This window comes from Cyprinus carpio, chromosome B14 (genome assembly GCF_018340385.1).
Source record: "Cyprinus carpio isolate SPL01 chromosome B14, ASM1834038v1, whole genome shotgun sequence".
Taxonomy (NCBI): domain Eukaryota; kingdom Metazoa; phylum Chordata; class Actinopteri; order Cypriniformes; family Cyprinidae; genus Cyprinus; species Cyprinus carpio.
In genome coordinates, this window is record NC_056610.1 from 14300793 (window position 1) to 14323056 (window position 22264).

General features: G+C 36.0%; 1 protein-coding gene across 4 annotated transcripts in view; it reads left to right on the forward strand.

The window, feature by feature from the left end:
- LOC109102850 (follistatin-related protein 5-like) overlaps positions 1 to 22264 on the forward strand; it is a 117058-nt gene that overhangs the window by 62608 nt on the left and 32186 nt on the right. For all 4 annotated transcript variants that reach the window (XM_042738186.1, XM_042738188.1, XM_042738187.1 and 1 more), the window contains exons 5-7: positions 4508 to 4704; positions 8333 to 8453; positions 20504 to 20670. In XM_042738186.1, the coding sequence (XP_042594120.1) occupies positions 4508 to 4704; positions 8333 to 8453; positions 20504 to 20670 (485 nt within the window). The remainder of the gene's footprint in view (positions 1 to 4507; positions 4705 to 8332; positions 8454 to 20503; positions 20671 to 22264) is intronic.

Here is a 22264-nt window from a genome sequence, read left to right on the forward strand (position 1 = left end):
GGATGCAGAATTTATTTTTTAACAGGAAATATCAAGACCGTCTTTGAATGTAGGCTTGACAAAGCTTGTTTAAAAAAAAAAATTATATTATGCTGATTTGGTGCTGAAAATTTTCTTATTATTATGTTGAAAACAGTTGTGCTGCTTAATGTAACTGTGATACATAAGAATTGTAGAAATTCATTTGAAATAGAAATCTTTTGTAACATTATAAATACTGTACCTTTACTGTCACTTTTTATCAATTTAATGAATCCTTCCTGAATACCAGTTCAGCAACAAACAACAAACTTACAAAAACAGTTATATTAAAAAATATATATATATATATAAAAAAATAACAAAATTACTAAAACTAGCTAAAATTAAAATAAAATCAGAAAATGTAAAAATAAAACTATTTTTATATCGTTTCATATACTTTATAGAGCATGTAAAAATAAAAGCTAATTAAACACAGTATAAATAACACACACACACAATTATATTAAATCATATTGAATTTTAAATGAAAGATTGTGTATATTCTAAGCATTGATAGTATCTTAAATTGTTCATGACAATATTTAGGTTAATGTATATTGCTGTGACCTCATTTCTAAGTGCTCCATCTTTTAAATGATTCCACCGGTTCTAATTAACAGCAGCTATCCACAGTCCATTAGACACAGCCTAACACATTCATTTGTCTACGTGTCTTGAATTGCACATCAAAAAACTTGTTTGTCACAGCCCCTGACTTTTGCAAAGCAATATGATGACCAGAATTCCCATCAGGATGGGCGACCAGCCGTGGCACGCTTTTAGCTGCTGCGCCACGGGTCACAACCATCAACTGCACATGTGCTATGTAAGCAATGCCGTTATACTTTAATTTATGCAAGAACACACAAGAGGCCAATTCTTGGTTCTTTTTAGAAATGGTCGAAGTGCTATTTCTACCAGACCTGGTCGGCGCATGTTTACAGAGATGAGAAACAGTTGCATGATGGATCCATTATCAGTGACCTTCTGTAGCACTAAAGGTCTCAATTGTGTGGTACATTAATAACCCTCACCCACAAGAAACCCTCCGAGGGGTGAAGACAGGAAGGTCATTGCAGAACTTTGTAAATGTGCTTCTTTGTGCAAGAAATTTGGAGAATGTATAGACAGAGCACTTGGAAACAATGTTCCTTCTAATTTATGTAATGAAATAAAACCTAATTCTGTCAGGCAGGCGTTTTGAATGCCTTTGGTATAAGCACACCACATATTGTGAAATGGAGCATAAAGTAACATATGGCATAAAAGATTCACTTTCTCATGCGTAAAGTACTGAAATCATGTTGAATGTCATGACAACGGCTCTTGTGTTTTACCAGTCTCCCACATTCATATAAATGCAACTGCCGGTCTGAGCAGTTAACATATATGCAAAAGTAGATGCTCCATTACATTTTGTTGTCCTTTTTTAATGCTGCTTTGAAACTATTTATGCTGTGTGTTCTGAAATTAATTGCATCCTGGATATATGAGCCATCTTGGAGAGATTATTGGGATTCTCTTTCTTTCTTTATGTATGTATGTATTTATTTATTTGTTTATTTTTTACACTTTTACACAGTTGTTTGGCTGCTAACCTGAATAATTCCAATGCATTTCCATATATATATATACATTTTTCATTCAGTGTTTTCTGAGTCAGTGTTGCACAGATGAAATTGATTAAACTAACTAATAAACACACAAACAACCAAACATATTGACTAAAGTTATTTCGGGAATTTTGATTGTTTGAACTTTTTCTGGCAGGTGCTGGTCATATAATTAGAATATCATCAAAAAGTTGATTTATTTCACTAATTCCATTCAAAAAGTGAAACTTGTTTATTATATTTATTCATTACATACAGACTGATATATTTCAAATGTTTATTTCTTTTAATTTTGATGTTTATAACTGAAAACTAAGGAAAATCCCAAATTCAGTATCTCAGAAAATTAGAATTTGTGAAAAGGTTCAATATTGAAGACACCTGGTGCCAAGTTTAAATGGCTCTCAAAGCCTTTAAATGGTCTCGCAGTTAGCCCTGTAGGCTAACATCATGGGGAAAACAAATTGACAGTTGTCCAAAAGACGACCATTTGCACAAGGAGGGCAAGACACAAAGGTCATTGCAAAAGAGGCTGGCTGTTCACAGAGCTCTGTGTCCAAACCCCCCAATAGGGATACCGCACCCTGGAGAGGATACAAAACCCATTCAAAAATGTGAAATTCACAAGAGACTGCAGCTGGAGTCAAAGAACCAAAAAAGACGTATGCAAGACATGGGTTTCAGCTGTCGCATTCTTGTGTCAAGCCACTCTTGAACAACAGACAGCATCAGAACCGTCTCGCTTCAAAAAGGACTGGATACCAAAGTTATGTCCTCTGATGAAAGTAAAATTTCTTTTGGATATCAGGGTCCCAGAGTCCTGGAGGACCACAATCCATATTTCTTGAGTCCGTTGTAAAGTTTCCACAGTCAGTGATGGTTTGCGGTGCCTTGTCATCTGTTTCTGGTCCACAGTGTTTTCTGAGGTCCAAGGTCAACGCATATACCAGGAAGTTTTAGAGCACCCATGCTTTGTGTCACTATGGAGATGCAGATTTCTTTTCCAACAGTTCTGGCACCTGCACACAGTGCCAATCTACCTGCTTTAAGGACCTGTATTTTCCCACAAACTCGCCTGAACAAAAATCTATGGGGTATTGGGAAGAGGAAGATGCGATATGCCAGACCCAACAATGCAGAAGAGCTGAAGGCCACTATCAGCAACCTGGGCACTCATAACACCCTGAAGTCCACTCTTGAAGACTTACCACTGATTCCTGTTGTGTCACTATAATATCTCTGTTCTGAAAATTAATCTTAAATGCATATCACCAAAAATCTGTTCTGAAAATTAATTTTTGCTGCGTATTTCCACAAACAAGATTCCTCACTTTAGTCCACACTGAAAATCAAAGCACAGGCAGATTGGCTCCAGTTGAAATGCAGCTCATTCACGTAGCTCTGATTCAAGAAATCTCCAGCTTTCCACACATTTTAGAGTTTGGCTTCTGCACGGTTGCAACATTGCTGAGAACTGTACAGCTGTCAAATCACAGGTGGATGATGCAGTATGAATATTCCTCGGTCACACATCTGCAGTTCTGGAACATGATAGAAGACATGCAGTTCTTCATTTGCCACCATGCCAAAAAATGTGAATGCTAATGTGCCATGTGTGCAAACGTGTACACACACACACAGGTTTGACGACACTGACCTTCATCTCCTCTGGGCAAGGTAGATGGTAGACAGCCATTTATCTTTTATTCATTCTGCCATTTCTAAGGAAGGAAGCTTTCCTGCCACGGTGGCTTGTCAAATAGAGGCCATTTTGTGATGTGTGGCATGCAATAGCCGATCAGCACACATACACACACACACACACACACCAGGCTCAGACACATATATATTCATATCTAAGTATATCACACACACATTGCAGTTAGTGGTGCAGTCATGTGGAGATGAGCTGTGACTGACTTGACATCTGTCAGTGAAACTAGTCTGACAGTCTTTAAAACCAGCTGATTTTCCTCAACCTCCTTCTTTTTCCCTCTCTAGCTTTCATTTCTGATTCTGCCTTTCATTATCCTTCTCTTATGCTCCAGAAACAACATCAGTATTCTCACAAGAAGCCACACTGCACCACCTGAGCTACATATAATGACAAAAACATCTCAAATATTGTCAAATGCTTTTTGACAAGACTTCCCAGCCATTGTTTCCAGCAACTGTTTCAAGTCCCTAACACCTTTCCAGCACTTTCTCTGACACGATTGCTAGAATAATCCACAGAGTCTGTCCTCCTCTGCCATGTTGCGTAACACTGAATGATTTTTTTTTTTTTTTTCTGCAGCCCATGTTCATTTAAAACGCTGATTCATTCAGGAATGATAACACATGACTAACGTCAATGCATTCAGAATGAGCAACTTTTGTTTGGAGCCATGCAGCTGTTCTGTTGAGGCTTTGTTTGTAGCTATTTGCATTTGTGGAACAAAATCATACAAGGTAACTGGCTTGAGGTTGAGGATCAGTATTGACATCTATTTAGAGTTCATTGTCATTTATCATTCCAGTAAAACATAATGCTAATGATGCCAAGTTCTAGGGTTTGATTCCTAGGGAATGCATAATGATAAAAACACATACCTCGAATGCATTATAATAGATTATTTGATGAAATTGCCTGCCAAATGTATAAATACCTCTACCTATCTCCAAGTCCTTCCCATTCTTCTTGTGAGATCCACAAAATCTGCAAATTCTCATCATTTATTTACATGACAGACCTGTTAGAGTCCTCACATGGCCATTTTTGAAAAAGGCTCCATATTGCCACAGTACTGATGAATTAGTAATGCTGCAGAACAGTGAATTCATCTCCATATACACTGATCTGACCAGCATTTCTCTCCCACTCTTCACAGATGATAACTGTCATCTGGGAGATTATAAAAAATTGAAGACCAAGATGTTGGACTTACACGCTCAGAGGTACTTGACCCCCGGTAACCATGGCAGCCACGAGAACGATATGGCAACTAGGAAGCATCTGGTGGACATGATGTTCAAGCGCTTTGACGCAGATGGTAATGGAAGAGTTGACAGCAGTGAGCTCTCTCAGGTAAGACTGAACAAGAGTGTGACAAAATCAATCTCTTTCTTTACTTTCACCCAGTTAATTGACGTTGCAATTAGGTGACATTTCTTGACCTTCTTAACATACGTCTGTCATGATGATTTTATCTAAATAACCATTTTCAAACCAACAGAAGAGGTAATTTTCAGATAAAAGAGAAAAATAGAGATGTTGCAGGGTTAAACAGTAAGGATGGATTGGGGCCGCAATGTTCTGGGCCTGCTGAGTGAGCCTTTAGTGCCTTTGCTGCAATAATCTTTTGTGCAGGTTTTTATAGCCTGCAAATGAAAACATTTGGATGTTTATGATATATTGAACACTGAGTGCTTTACATGTTCTTAAACCAATTATGCTTAATAAGCCAACAATGCACGTGATCATGTAAACACATAAAAACTTTTTAATTTAGAGAAGGAGAGAATATATCTAAAACTCTGACTCTAAGAAATTATAAAAAAAAAAAAAATTTGCTCATCTTGTGCAGCCATCACATCTAGAAATGTTTCATGTTTTAGGAATGTTTTCAGCGGCAAGGTTTATTTTAGTTCTTAAAATGTTCTGCTAAAAGGTAGGATAACATTCTCTAAAAACATTCTAATAATGTTTATTCATAACACTGTTAGAACATTATTCTTTAATATTCTAATAAAGCTTCCCATCACACTAGATGTGGACTTACATTTTCTCAGAAGTCAAATTTTGGGTGAAAGTGAAAACCAAACCTTTGTTTGATGTCAAGCTCCAGCGTCATTAAATAACAGCATTACCAGCTTCACTTATTATAAACCAGATTGACTTTATTTCTGTCAAACATTTACAAAAGTTCTTAATGAGATTAACATAGGTTTAGATGTTGATGTCTGTTTGAAAGTAATAGTTTGGTTTTAATGTCGACATTATGGTGAAAAGTGTTTACTTTAGTTAGGGAATTTGACTCTTGACTTCTCAGTGTTTTTTCTCTAGCTGCTGTAACTATGTTTGTTATGGCAAAAATAACAAGACAAAATGAAGTTGGCTACTTGCTGATGAAAAAGATATTATCATCATGTAGTGACCTGATTAACTGATCTCATCTAGAGTCTAATCTATGCTCTTACTTTCATATTATTGACTGTAGTAATGAGTTTCAGCAGCATAAGGTCCAGCAATGTTCTAATTAGATAATCTGTATTTCTATCCCTAATTTTTAAAACACTTTTCACAAATCACTTTGAACTACACTCTTAAAAACCAAGGTGCTTAAAAGGTTCTTCATAGCAACGCCATAGAAGAACCATTTTTGGTTCCACTAAGAACCATTCAGTCAAAGGTTTCTTACCTTTTCATAATCTGAAGAACCTTCTTTCGCCACAAAGAACCTTTTGTGAAACAGAAAGGTTTTTAGATGTTAAAGGTTCTTTACGGAACCATCTAGACAAAAAGATTCTTCTATGGCATTGTGAAGCACCTTTATTTTTTAAATAGTGTACTGAATGCTTAGGCACACACAGACATCAAGAATCAGTGTATGAATCTTAACAGTGGTGACATGCTTCATGCTGCAATGCATTCTGGGAGCATTGCATGAGTTTTGTATGATGCACCCAGAATACATTGCAGCTTGAAGCTTAAACGTTAAAAAAAGAAATTAAAAAAAATAAATAAATAAATAAATAAAAACATTTTAAAGTCCTATCAAAGCCATTGTTCAAATGCATGTTGTTTTGTTTACAGTTATATGGTATCTGATATATTTTGAGAATGGCTGGGGATCACTTTTAGCCATATTTCATTGCATTAATTTGAAATCTGTAATGAGCAGGCGAGCTTGTCTCCTTTTTTAATAACTGGCTCATAGACTGATCCCAGGTCAGCTGTGCTTTATCTTGTCCTGCGGCAGAAAGATTACACCTGTCCATAGAGATACGGTACACAGCAAAATGAGCAAAATATGAATTTATTCATATTTCTCCAGAGAGAAAACTCTGAACGCACTTTCACTCTCGGTTACAGGCGTGAGCCATTTCAATTTCATTGTGCAATATTTTCATGTCATTTGCATATTTCTTCATTCTCAGTGGAAGGAGAATAGATCTCTTTTCATGCATGGCAGATCGAAGACAATGTAAAAAGTGAAAATTCTGACCGGCCCTGAATACAAAAGCTTGGCCTTTTGACATGAAGCTAGCACAGGTCGAAGAGGTGATAGAGAAATAGGAACATAGTGAAATGCCTTCCAGCAAAATCAAAACATTCTGTTCTAATAAAGCAATTAAACTGCATTAGTATTCTGCTCAAGTATATCTTCTGGTACACCTGAAATGATCTTCATGCAGAAAGTCAGTCCACCAACCCTTTCATCAGAATGAGAGTCCAAATGGCTAATAAAAACATCACAATAATCCACAAGTAATCTTCACATCTCCAATCCATCAATTAACGTCTTGTGAAGTGAAATGCCACATGTTTGTAAGGAACAAATTCATCATTTTTAAGAAATGTGCATTGTGCACAAGCAGTACACCCAAAAAAATAATTATTATGTTATTAAATCAGTAAGTATTTTGAACTATACTTAGTATGAAGTAAATGTATTTTATAACTTTTTTGCAGACTTTAAAATGTGTGCATCACTGCATTATCAAACTGTAAACAAATGATGCTCAAACTTCACTTTTTGTGTTAGAAGTGTAAGAATTAATCACGTGCCTAAAGCTGTTCTGAGGTTTTCATTTAGCACGGTGGATCAGTTGTGTAGAGCCATTCATTATGGAAAACTTTTTTGACATCCCCTGTAGCATGCAGATCAGAGTGGTACAATTTCAGCATTTGAAAGTTTGCTTGCTTGCTTGATTTGTCTTCGAAATAAATGGTAAATCAAAAGTGCATAGGTCAAAGTGAGGGTTGCCAGTCAGTTTCTGAGCTGGTTTTGAATCTCTATAAGAGGATTAGAATTTGCAACAGATAATAAAAGGGCAGGATTGAATCTGAACACACAGGTCTGGTTTTAGTAATAATAAAGGTTAGTTCAGGTCAAGTCAAAGCACTGGCTATAAAAAAGCTTTCAGGAGATGGTCCTGAGATCATGTCTATATTATGTGGAGTTCATATAATTTTCAGTAATATTTTGAATCCATTGGACACCAGTCAGCAAAGTTAAGTATGATTGTTCATATGCATATGCTAAAGGCATTTTCAAAATCTTAACTGTAATCCACTAACTGTAATTACCATCAGATATTTCTGGCATGGATGAATATATTATAGAACGCTTTACAGTAATCCCTCATGTTTTCCAGCATAAGGCTGTTACAAAACCTTGCTCTGTTCTGGATGTTTGCCAGCTGACAGGATTCACAGTGTCTGATGCAGATAGGAATCACATCTTTAATTATTCAGAATGGTACACTAGAGCAGTGCTTTTTCTTCAGGATGGAGATTTTTACAGACGTCATGTGGAGACCCAAGACGGCACCGAAATTGTGTAAACAAACATGCCCTTAAATTCGAACACCAACTTTTATTAGTATTACCGTGAGCTATAATTAGTGCACAAAATGCATTTTCTTTATTAAAGCATCATACAGTAGGTTCTGCTTTGAATTTAATGATCTTTAATCTTGTTGTCGTCCAGGTCATCAAGCAGGAAGGTCTCAGCAGGACGGCATCAGAGTGCACTCTGTTCGATCTGTTCAAATATAACGACGTCAACGATGACGAACACCTAACCAGAGAAGAGTTCTACGCTGCTTTTGGTGAGTGTTTGGTTTTGATGAAGTGATGCTTAAGACATGGAAGTGAAAAAAGCTGGGAAATAAAATTTTCTGCTGCATAATTCACACTATCAGGGCTGGATGTGCCTTTAGTAACTGACGTACAGTTCAGTGTCATTAGTTAATGGCACAATGGATAATTGCAGCATTTTAATGAAGAATCTCTGAGCACAATTTCAGTCTCAGTTACAGGCGTAAGCATTTTTTTTGTGCAATGTTTATTGTCATTTAGATATCTGTTCATTCTCAGTGGAAGCAGAATAGTCTCTTTTTCATTGGGAATGGGACTTTTGAGGAAGTTAATGATTCTAGTTCTGCTTCTGATTGGACATGATGAAAGTAATGACTTGCAGTTCAGTGAGCAAGTTGAGAGCCACAAATTTATGATTCACCTAAATATGAACTTTTGCTGTTAATTTACCCTCAGGCCATCTAAGATATAGCCTATAGGTGACTTTTTTTCTAAATAAAGGAATAATAATAAAATAAATACCCGCATCTCCTGATGATATTGGGGTTTTATGAAGCAAATCGGCTAAACAGCAATTTTCAATTCAAACTGCACTGGTCATACCGATGACTGCTCTGTTTCTTGTGTTTTTACTATTTTGCAGCACCCTTTCTTTTTCTCTCATTATATTTAATTAGTTAGTAGTGGCATAGTGCCGCTAGTGGGTCTAGATTTGGCTGGTTAGCATAGTCTTGTTATCTAGATGCTGGAACTGCATCCTCTGGATGCAAATACAATGATGTCCATTCCAAAGTAGCCATGTATTTTTACAATGTGTTTTTTTTTTTTTTTTTTAGTAGATGCTTTTGCCAGTATAACTTATATATTGCACATTTCATTATATTATAGTAGATGCTTTTGCCAGTATTGAGTTATTTCGAAGGTCTCTTAAAAAACATGAAACAGACTTTCACATTTTTCGTCTGCACAGGTGGAAGAATGCAGGCATTAAATAACTGTGAACAGAACCAAAGATCATGAAATTCAGGTTCCAGTAAAAAATTGCTATATCTTATCCAGAACTGGTTCTTGGATCCCAGCCCTGCTCTTCATGGCAAGTTCAGACTATTGGCATGTCATGTAATGAAGTTACATTTCTCCATTAGTCTATTCTACGGGGTCAACGGCCTCTGAAATGGACTGTGACTCTGACAACCCACTGTTAGAAAGTCAGATCTTGCAGTCACCGTAAAGGTGAATAGATCCTAATTAAGCTCTAATTGAAGTCTACATTCATATTTTTCAGTAAGCCACTGAACAGTGACGGCCTGAGTAAGATTTTCTCTTTCGTGCACTCATTAACGGATTTGCTGAAGAGAAACTGAGGCACACTAATTAACTGCATGACTCAAGATGCAAGTAACATTTGTTATAGAGAATTTGTGTCAGCCTGGAAACTAAGTTATATTGCTAAAGTAGATGAATGCCCAGACTCAATGGATTGCCTATAGGGATCAAGCCAATAAATTATGTTTTATGTTGAAGAGGTGGACATGGCTGACCTCACTGAGCTGAGACAGTCCACTGGTTAGCTTTATGTTTTAATGGTAGTTTTTATGCTCCCGAAGGCCGCATTCATTAAATCAAAAATACAGTTAATACAGTAACATTGTGAAACAGTATTATGATTTAAAATAACTGTTTAATAACTATGTTGATATATTTTAATGTAATTTACTTCAGTCTTTAGTGTCACATGATCCTTCAGAAATCATTGTAATATGCTAATTTGAACATTTATGATTATGCATGTTTTTTTCAGAATTATTAGATTAGTAGAAAGTTCAAAAGAACAGCATGTATTTGAAATAGAAGCCTTATATGACGATTTAAATGTCCTGTAACTTTGAATTCACTTCATGCATCGTATCTGATTACTGAACCCAAACATTGAACAATATTGTATATTTTAAATAAAACACACATTTAACAAATAAATAAATGAAAATATAGAAATCCATCAATAACCAAGACCTTCTTTTCTTATTTAGGGCTTTTGCTCCTATATTCTATTTCTAGGCTCTTTGTAGAAACATTTCATGGAATTTCTATCCCAACAGAGAATAAATTAGTGTTCCCAATATAGATAAAAGCCTTGAGTTCTTGGTATAAAATACTAACTCCCTTTGGAAGGCTAAGATATCCACTTATGTTACAAGAAAGGACACATATTGAAAGATTCTGAGTAAAAGTAAAGTTTGCAGGCTAAATGAGGAAAATAGTAGTGTGTTCCAACCTTTTTCACTAACATTCAACATGTCTACTCCATCTAATTTTCCTTTTTAGTCTCATCTTCCTCTGATATTTCAATATGAATCAATTTGCACTGATATTCAGCAAGGGACGACACTTTTAACGTGTGGTTCTAGAAGGGATAAAAAAAGAGACAATAATGCACTTGCAATAGAAGCCTTTTTGCAAGAATCCCATTGTTACACACTGGGTTTTTGAGCATAAAGCAGCTTTTCAGACAGGAAGTAGGAGGTTTTGGGATGAAAATGGCAGCCTCAGTCTGCCCCCGTGCCCTTTCACCAATCTCAGCGGGAGTTTGGGCGAGATGGGAACAGCCCTACAGGCAAACAAAAAAAATTATATTGCTACTTTTCTTTTAAACTTAGAGATAAAAAGATAACAAGACATTTTGTCAGACAACTTCAGAGAGCATCTTCACACCGACTCTATTCAGCTCCTGACACTTTGAACAAATGTTTTCTTTAAAAGTTTGAAGAATACTACTTTGTAAACAGAGCATGTTTGTTGTACCAACAGCACCAGGGTTCATGCTGTGAGCTGCTGCTTTAGATACCTTCCACAGAGTAGGTATGCATTTCTTTAGTTGGTTCGACCTTCAGTGTGCAATTTACGCACAGATATAAGCTTCTCAGGTTCACCTGATCCTGACTTGTTTTACCATGGCATGGTTGCTTGTCAGCAAGTTTTCTCAGTCCACTTCTACACTCATTTATCCTGTTCAGGGTTGTTCAAACTGACAACGATTTGCAGTATAGAAGCTCCGAAAAATGTTGAGCTGAGAAAAGTGTACCGTTATGCAAATGAGCATTGATGCAATGTGGCAACTTTTGATTGGAGTAAAGGCAGTGATCTGTCTTCTGTGACATACTGTATTCAAGTGTAGACAAGATGGAGAGGTTAATGTTACTGTGAGCAATTTCACCATTCTGTGTAATTTGTCTCAGCCCACATACAGCGATATAATACAAAATAATGCAAATGAACTATAACAGAGATTGCCGGTATTCTGAGCGAGTTTGATTCATGCATTGACTCATTAATCTTGTTTATGATATTATACATTATGTTATGCATTGCAATTCATACACAGACACTTTCCCTGCAGTCAAAATAACCTGATTAATTGCAATAGTAATGTATTTTTATATAATAATAATAATAATAATAAAAACTGTGGCCAATTATACAGCCCATCAATAATGTATTACAAAAAGGAGTCAATAATACAGTAACCTGCTGCCGACCTCCAAGTCAGAAATCGAGCAGCTATGTTCCTTCATCATTCATTGTGACATTTGATCTGACTTTGTCTGTGTTCCAAGAAAATGTGATGAGAGATTTGTAGCTGATAATCTGTACATGATTTTTTTTTTGTGTGTGTTTTCAACAATAGTTTGTTGAATTAATCATTTATAATTTTAGTAACTCTTACATAATAAGACACTCTTGCATAATCTTGATCTGGGTGTTCTGATTTGGGAGGCAAGTGCACTATGGTTTCTGTGCTCTGATGGAGTTAGTACTCTTTGGTATGATAAGGAAGGTTGAATCTGGCCTGATGGAGTTTACTGATGTGTGAGTGAACAGAGCTTGTCAGCGCTGACTTGTGTTGTTCAAACTCTCCAGGTCTGGGAGTACATCAGTCACATGGGTATAGATCTCAGTCCTGATGAAGGTTGACAGGCCACGAAAGCATGAAACAGTCCAGTTTTGGTTTGAAGAGTCTCTAGTTCTCCAGAGTAAGATGGAGGGCAGGAGAATCTAAAACAGGTATCTTATGGAATGTGTAGGTAAATTAAAACTTGCTAATTTCACTATATCTAAGTATATTATTGAAAGATCCTGTCTGGGTTCTTCATGCCCTCTTAATTCCATATTGCAGCAATTAGCACATGTTCTATGAGAGGTTTTTGAGATATGCTAAATGTGTTTACTCAGATTCCGGCCATTGCCTTTGGCACTAGGGAGCATTTTCATTTCTCCTTAAGAGTTTGAGTAGTTCACACATTTAAGGCTAAATGTGTGGCTTGTTTATTCATAGCCGTGCAGTGGCAATTAATGTATACTCATGTTTTTCATCTGGCTCAGCTCCAGCCATACGTGAATCTCACAGGCTCTGAGGGTAAGGCTGAAGAAAAATTGGACTGGTAATGCCTTGCATATATTTTAGCATCAATTTAAACATGACAGTTTTCCAAATCTGAGTGTTTATGGTGATTGCAAGATTGTCCTGCCATGCGTCCAGGCCATCTTTTTAGTCATTTTTTTAACATGAATCTGCTGAAACAGTTCACAAATCTAGACTAAATGATGTGTTCAGAAATTGCACAGAATCTGGCTAGTTCAAGGCATTTTTTTTAAAATCATGACTTAGGTATTGACATTGGTTGTATCTGAAATCGTATACTTTTCTATCACAGTATATAGTAGACACAATTGACACAACTGATACTGGTAGGTCACATGACAATGACAACATTGTGGATGTAGTACAGTATGTGCAGTTTACAATTAAGATTTATTAATATATCAATTTTTTAAATTATTCTGCTAAAGCTTGTCACAAAACTTGGGCTTTCTAATTATGTCTAAAATGGAAATTTTAGTAAAGTAACTTGTCTGTAAAATTTGTATGTATTGTTTGGGAGAGTTTTGAAAGCAAACATTGGGTTAAAAATGGCAAATCTTTCAGACTTTAAGTCAGTTTTCTGCTTTTGACCCATGTTTACTCATGCTCCTACTTGTGATTGGTGCATCTACGTGGTTCCTTATCATGATTGGTTTGTTCAGTTGGCATATCTGTATGCTTCATGCTCCAAACTATTTACACCCCCCAGTGGAGTCAGAAGGCAATTACTTAACGCCACGTTGGCCCACAATGCCGTTCCTTTCATCTGTCAAGGCTGATATGCCTCCGAAGAGAACGTCAATCCACCTGCTCTGTCTGCTAAACAGACAAACGCACGCACACACACACACACACACACACTCACACACAGAGAAATACAGGAGCTGCTCAATATCATTGGCAGTGGAGAATTGTGTGATAAGAAACAGGGCTTCACTTGAAGCAAAATTGACTTCAGTGAAAGGCAATACAGACTTTTAAAGATTGCCTTATGAGAAGTGAAAAAAAAATGAAGGTGGAAACTTAGAGAGAGAGAGAGAGAGATGGAAAAAACAAATTCACAGAACTGTAATATGGTGTGAAATGCACTTTCATTTAGCAATTTTAACCAGGTGTTTATCCCACATTTTTCTGCACAGTCCCTCTTGTATACCAGCCACAATTAGCCCAATTAGAAGTGCGCGTAGTGTGATGGCATGCTAATATGAGTGGGCCTCCAGCGTCCCTACTGACAAGTGCCATGGAGATGGTGTTTTTCACAGGTGGTGTGAAGTCAGCCTTTCTTCAGCTTCTATTACTGCCTGTCTCTCACATTGATTGGGTCACAGTAAAGGTTTTATTCCATCTGACTTCAATGCGCAACACTTTTAAAAGATTCTGCAGCTATCACAGAGGCCTTACAGGCTCATAAATGTACTAGTGGATGGGGGTGGAGAGCACAGCACAACTTTTGATGGGAGAGCAGCTGGTAATTATGATTGAAGACCTTTGACGGCATCGCTGCTTGTTGGAAAGGCTCTTGTTGCTTCTGTATGAGCTTATATATTGTGTTTTGTCTGTTGTATATAATGTAATTTATCCTTACATTTCAAAAATCTAGATATTTCTCTGGTTTCTCTTTAGCCGTGTTTGGGTTTACTTTGTTTTTTCTAACAGGTACGACTCCCAATTGTCTTGTTGTTTCTAGGGTTGTGCCATTCAAAAACAGCTGATAATGTTTTTTGTTGTTGTTGTTGTTGTTGTTGTTGTTGTTTGTTTCTTTTTTTACATTCTAGTTCAGTTGCTGAATATTAATTTAATGTAAATTAAGGTTGCAAACAGGGTAAGGAAGACAAATGTGATTGAATTGAAATTGAATGAGATTAATTGGATTGCCGCTTTTAGATAGAATATTACACTTCTGTAAAAAAAATAGATAAGATTTTATATTTAAAATGGAAATCTTTTGTGGCTTTATATATGTCTTTGCTGTCACTATTGATCAGATTAATACATCCTTGCTGAATAAAAATAGTTATTGTTTTAAAAATCTTACTGATTGGTAGTATATATAGAGTCCTAAATGTTTAGCACAGTCACTCATTTATTACCGAACTGGTTGTGAACAGAACTGTATTTAACACTCTGAAAGAGGACTAACAACTGTATTCTTTTGCTAAGTGACCATAGGCTTTCTCATAACGGTTTTGATTTAGCTCTTCTTCTGTAAAAGCATCACCTCTCTGTAATGGAAAAGAGTGTGAACTAAATCAAAACCGCAGTTGCGCACTTCAGGTTTAATTCCATGCTGCTGCTGTGAGAGATGGTCGAGCCCTGAGGAAGAGTCTACTCATCCCGCTACACGTGCTGTAAAAGAGGGGGCCAAACCTCCACTTATTATACTGTCATTAATCACAAACATTGACTCAGGATTAAATGTCTGGACAACACCTTCCGTCATATTTTTACATCATTCGCAGTCTTGTGATATTATCAGTGCACCATATTTGTTTAGGCGGCATCCGGGTGTTTTTATGCCATAAAATAGACTGTTTCGCTATTTCTGTTTCCCTTTCTGACTTTCACATAAACAAATACTCATCTTCTTGGTTGCATTCCTTGTTCTGAAAAATCCATTCGCCTTTCAATCCTACAGGGAATTGTAAAACGCAGTGGCTTGCCCTGGAGCAAATTCCAAATCTATTAAGACACAAAAGATTGTAATTGAATGGCTAGGCAGGATATTACTGAACACCAGAGATGGAGTCAGAGTATTACTCACACATACACATGGCCTGATTTGATGAGAAGCTGTACTTCAATTCAAGCTTTATTTATTGCATTCATTAAAGGTCTTTTTTTTCTTTTTTTTTTTTGCCAAGGACAATAGGGTAAAAAGATGAAGATAGAGTTTAGACGAACAGTTCACCAATATAAGAAGGCCCAAAAAGGACATGAGACAGCACCATTTGTGTTTGTGTTCAATTAAAAATTGTCATTGGATATTTTAACGTAAACAGTTATCAAAAGTCTTCAGAAGACTTGCATAAAATATAAATATTGTTAAAGATTTTGTTTAAATGTTTTTGAAATAAAGTTTAAATGTATTTGATCAAAAACACAGTAAAACCATAATAATATTACAATTGAAAAGTCTATTTGAATATTAAAAAATGTGAATTATTATTGTGATGGCCAGGCAAAATTTTCAGCATCCATTACTCTAGTCTTTAGTGCTGCTGATTTGCTGATTTGGTGCTTAAGAAACATTTTCTTATTATTATCAATTTTGTATGATACTTTTATGGCACTTTTAGTTTTTTTTATAGAGCCTTTCAGTGTTAATAAACTCCACTTGCATGAAAAAAACAGAAGCTCTGTAAACAGAAATAAGAAATTAACATGTAAATAAAGACAAAAATGGAAATATAAGGATGTGAGAAAAATATCAAGAGTAAAGTGTTGCCTTTGTGTATTAGCTATGCAGTTACTTCATGAGAAATTGGATCTGATAGTCATGCTGTTTTATTCCCCATTACTGGCATTTCCTGACAATGTGGCATGATCTGACAGCACTCATAAAATGATTGGTTGACAGGTATCAGGCGATTAGGAAAGGAATAAATAGATTTGCCTCGATACGGTACAGGAAATTTACAGTCTAACATTGACTTCTTGGTTTCCCCCAATTCATTCTAGGTTTTCCAGTTGGTATTTCTGTATTCCTCACAGTATTCTTTAATTTTTCCCTACTGTTCTAAATGCCCCAATTTGGTAAGTCAGCAAGAGTCTGTTCTCTTTGTACATACCATTTTATGAAACTGCTTCAGCTTGTCTTTTTGCTCATGTAATAGTGGTGCTGGAATGGGAAGCTTTTGCTGAAAGTTGTTGAGTTCATAATCAGTCGGGAAAAACAAATGCAGCTCTCAGACACATGCTGTCTCGTTTTTCTATGACTCACTGTCTGTTCTACTGAATTCACAAACTAAATGCAAATACAGAAGTCCTCACTCCTAATTTACAAACCCTGTTGTAGAGCTGTGATTTTTGTTTTGTTTTTTTTTTAAATTAAAAAATAAATAAATAAAATAAAACTATATTTTTACAGATTGGAACCAAGAACACTTTGTACTGTAAGCTACTGTACAACAAAGTGTCAGGCTTCACAATCAAATGATGATCCTTGCATTAATCCACTGGTTTACAATCCCAGTATAGACTATGGTCGCTCAAAAATCTGTGTAAAGTCGTAATGCTGCATAAAAAGCCAGGCTAAATGTGCCTGTTCTGACCTCAACCTAGTTTCAAAGTATACAGTTGTAATTTTTATTTACTGTAAATACATCTATGCCACCACTGAACATCATTAAACAGTCTGTATAAAAACAACTAATGTCAAAGTGGCACAAAGGTGCTTTTTGTTGCATATGGGTGTTTTTAAATTCTGCTCAGAGGTGGCATGAACACATTTACACAGATACAATTACAGCTGTTTCCTTTCATTCAACACACAGATACCTTACATAACCTCTTTAACTTATCAAAACTTATATTAAACACATAATGCTGAATCAAAATCATGAGCAGGCACAGATCAGCTATAACTTGTCTAAAGTTACCATAAATGCCACTTTACAAGCACTTCAATGTTACCTTTACAGTATAAATTAAGCAACAGACAAGTTAAGGTGGATCTGTGCCTGCTCAATATTCAGTGTAAAGATGCAATTCCGCATAAAAGGCCAAACTAAATTGTGCCCACACTGACACACCTCATCTCCTAATATCAAAGTATGTTGTTGCAATTACTCTTTAAATGCATCTATGCCACCACTGCCGTGTAAATTAGGCAACTGACAAGTTAGTGCTGCTCTTTGCCTGCAGTAAAGATGCAAAGCTGCATAAAAGCCACACTAAATTATGCCTGCACTGACCCACCTCATCTCCTAGTATCAACATATACAGTATAGTTGCAATCGCTGTGTTGTAAATACATTTATGCCACCTCTGAGCAGCATTAAACAGTCCATGTAAAGACCTTTAAATGGCGCTTCAGAAGCACTTATGTGTCACCCTCTCAGTGTAACTGTGGCTTTGGAAGACTTTAGAGACTTGGAAATGAGCAAACTGTAATACAGACATGATCTCTGGATAAATACATGAAAAGTGACGCTCATGTATTTGTGCTATTGTGCATACTCTCAGATCCTCTCTCTCATAATTGTTCCACAGAAGTATTCCCTAATGCAGAGAGTGTGCCAATGCGGAATGAATCTGGCATTAAATGAGGATTGCTAAAGGTGCACCAGCGCTATACTGCTGTTATCCACTATATGAGCTGAGAGTAACACAATGAATAAGAGACATTACTGACTAATTGGGTAAATTAGCTTTAAATGAGAGCACAGCGATGAAATGCAAAATTGCCGTTTGCGAGGCGAGAGAGACATGTTTGTCTTGTGCGCAAGCTGGTTATAATTCCCCGGATCTATAATTGCATAATCATTTGTGATAGCCCAACCAATGTACTCATTTATTTTGCCGCAGCTTGATTATGTTTTCCACTTGTGTGCAACTCTATGCATGAATGTAATTAAAATACCTGGAAAAAAACATTTTAGATGTCATTAACATGATCATGGGAAGGAGATCAAGTCAATCAAGATTCAAGATCAATTTTACTGGGGAAGCTACTTTAAAATTACAAGGCTACAAGCATGTCATTATATGAAGTAGTTAAATTAATTTGTTATAAGACGATGACTACAAGACTAAAAAAAAAAGATAATTATGATGTTGATGTTTTATAGAGAGAAAAAGAGCCCTTAAATGTTTGTTTTTATCTGCAGTATTTTTCTGTCTTATTGGGGGCTTTTCATTTTTAATATTTCTGTATATAATAAAAAAAAAAACAAAGAATCACTCAACAACACGGTTGTTTTTTTTTTGTTTTTTTTTTTTATGGAAAATTTAGTTAAGTTAGTAGAGACAGTTAATGAGTGTTGAAGTTTTTCTTTTTTTACAACCTCATTTTGACATTTTCCTGATCTCTCTCATTTAAATGCTGGTCGCTGTCTGATTTCTGAGTGGGTGGCCTCGGTTTACCCAAAAGCAAATTAAGAGACTTTACCGTAAATAGACCGCCAGAAATTTTGGCACCTGGCTCTGTTATTCCTTTTATACTGTATAAAAACAGAGAACTTTTATATGAAGATCTTTTAACAGCTATCCTATTTATGACTGAATGACACTGTTAAGTCTTGTCTGAGGAGATAATTATATTCAAATTAGATGTTAAGTTGTATAGTTTTTAGTTGAAAAGAAGCTGTCATAATGAACTGTCTTGTATGGTTGTTGTTTCTTCTGAAAGGCTCGTAGGAGCAGCCATTATTTTCGACTGTCATTAAAATCTTAATTTCAAAACTAAGTGAAACTATCAGGAGACGCATGCTTAAAGCAGCACAAAGCCTATCACCATCATTATAAAGAGTGTTATGAAGCTTTGAGTCAGATTGTAAAGCCATCTCAGCGCTTGCCTTGAGGAGTACAGCAACTTGAGCTGTATTAGATGCTTGTCAGATTCATGGAAGCATCACAGCTGATTGATGGGGCTCATAAATAGATTTAGGGGTCAGGGGTTTGTTTGCTATCCTTGTCCCGCTCCAGGTGTGTGTTTGTTTGTATATGAGAAAGGTGGTTGGTGGCATTTCAGAGCCAGAAAACTCAAAGCTTATTGGACACATGATCTTATTTTAAATCTAGTGAGCTGCCTATGTAGGGAGGATTTTAAGGCATTGCATGCTTCCCAACATAATTATATTTATTAATAGTATTAATTAATATTTTAAATTTAGAATTGAATTTATATATGTATAAATATATATGTATAAATTAAGTGTGTGTGTGTGTGTTTATTTATTTTTGTATAGCTTTAGTTTATTTTAGTTTTAGTAATTTCATTACTTAAACTTCTTTATTTCAGTTTGTTGCAAAGGCAACATTTATTTTTTATTTATTACACTTTTTTGTCATCTAATTTTTGTTATTTTTATTTAAGCTTTATTTCATTTCCCAAAAGATTTTCAGCAGTTTTAGTTTTGTTTAAAATTTAGTTTAAGTTTAAAATTTACTGAGTGTACTGTATAAAATCAAAAGCAAAACTTGATAACGTCAGCAAAAGCAAACTTTAATTAGTGGTTTGAATTAACAGCTCTAATATTACTATATACAATATATTTTTTTTAAATACATGTTCTATCGTTTAATAGTCAACATGCAAAAGCCTCTTTTAAAAATTGGTATATGACCCATTGTCACATGTGGCAATTTGGGCAATTAGCCTTTACTTGAGATCTTAGCAAAACATGACTTTTGAGAATATTTAAAAACTTAATTTGCCTTTTTTGGCCCAGACTAAATATGGCTTTACTGACTGTAAGCTGAAAATGTGAAAAACGTGACCCTTGATATGCTGTTCTATTTTTTCTTTTTTATCCAAAAAATAAGAGATCAGACTGACTGCCCTCAAGAGGCTCTGTGTGTGTGTGTGTGTGTGTGTGTGTGTGTGTGTGTGTGTGTGTGTGTGTGTGTGTGTGTGCGTGTGTGTGTGTTTTGTGGTGGGGAGCTGATATTAACCCACTCTTTCTCTCTGTTGTTTCTCAGAGGTCTATCAGCTCAGCCTTCCTGAAGACCAGAAACTGAGCGTCACCACGGTAACGGTGGGTCAGAGTGTCGTGCTCACATGTGCCATCACAGGAGACCAACGGCCGCCAATCATCTGGAGACGCAACAACCATGCCCTCAACATGCTGGAGCTGGAGGACATTAACGTGAGTGACGCACCCCTTTCACCTTATTTCGTCTCCTTCACACTCCGCTTTTACCCGGTCGAGTGTGTGTATGTACAAGCCATCTGGAAAGCATTTCAATTAGCTACCTTTTTAAAGCTGCTGAAAGCAAGTGCCGGCACTTTCAAGCCAATAAACTGGCACACAAGTGCAAACGCCCATTCAACAGCGGCCTTGTTTTGAAATAATTTGACATGGTGTGGGATCATTCCACGTTCAATCTAAATCACTTCATCTCTCTTAATGTTCCTTCAACTTGGTTTAGATAACATTCAAGAAAGAGATGGAAGCCATGTGGTTATTTATGGGTTTCTTTTGTGAAATACAATAAGAGCTCCAAAGTCTCAGAGTTTTCAGATGTTTTACAGTTGAGCCACGCTCCAGCTGTAATATATTTATTACAGTAACCTTAACCAATCCTTGCTGATGGAATATGGCCCCATGATACCAAATTGAGATATGAGTGATATTTTAAATGTTCACGCAGTAACGCAACATCACTCAACATGGCTACAACTCAATAGAAACCACATTAGTGTAAATGAGGATAGAGAGAGAAGATACTCAAGAGAAACTAAATGGGTTTGTCTTTTATGATGCTTGATTGAGCCAATATGAAATGAAGTCATTTAAGACAAAAAGAACGGTTAAGAAAAGAATTAAACAGATGTACTTAAATAAATGAAAGCAGCATAGAGAATATGGTATGTCTCTCTGGGGATATGCTGCAGGGAAGAAATTGAGTCTGTCTAATATAAATGAATACAATTTCATTAAAGTGTTCAATATATTTATGGATAAAACTTTGTGAGCTTGCTGTCTGCCAAAGAGGAAATTTGTATTCCCAAAACTACTGTTTATCTTAACAATATATTATCATGAACATTTCCATTGTCCTTGACTTTCTTTTTATTTTATTTTATTTTTTATTTGCGGAATATAATGTTGAGTAAATCTGTTCTTTCTTCTTTATGTTGCAGTGTACATTTATTTATATTGAGAGTGTGTATATTTGACCAGCCAAATGCTTGGCTCACTGGGGTATTCGTCAATCGAGTCAACAGTAGCCTCTGTGTCATCCTTAATATATTAAAAGTTTATGAGGCCTTTATATGAGGAAGGAGTCTGTGGCTGCCAAGATCCATCTCTAGAACCTGTAACCTGCAGTCCCTACCACAATATAAGCCAGACGGGACATGCACACATGCACACAAGATGGTACAGTAGCACCTACATGAATAATCTATAAAACTCAGAGGAAAGCTTGTTTAAATGTCAGCAGCTCTAAAAGCCACAGACAATCCTTTAGGACAGCAGAGCTGGCTGAACTAAACCAGAAGATGCAGAAAAACATTAATGTACCTTTGAGGTATCCAGTATTCCCAGAGCACTTAATGTCATCATGTCATGCCAAGGCATGTTGCATTAACTTTATTTTATTTTATTTTTATAATTTTTTCCAAGTATAGATGGGGGTAATATTAAGTTAACTGAATTTTATTTTAATTATGAATATTTTCTTTCCTGCTTGCTTGCTTTCTTTTTTCTTTCTTTCTTTCTAAGGCTGCTGTCAGAG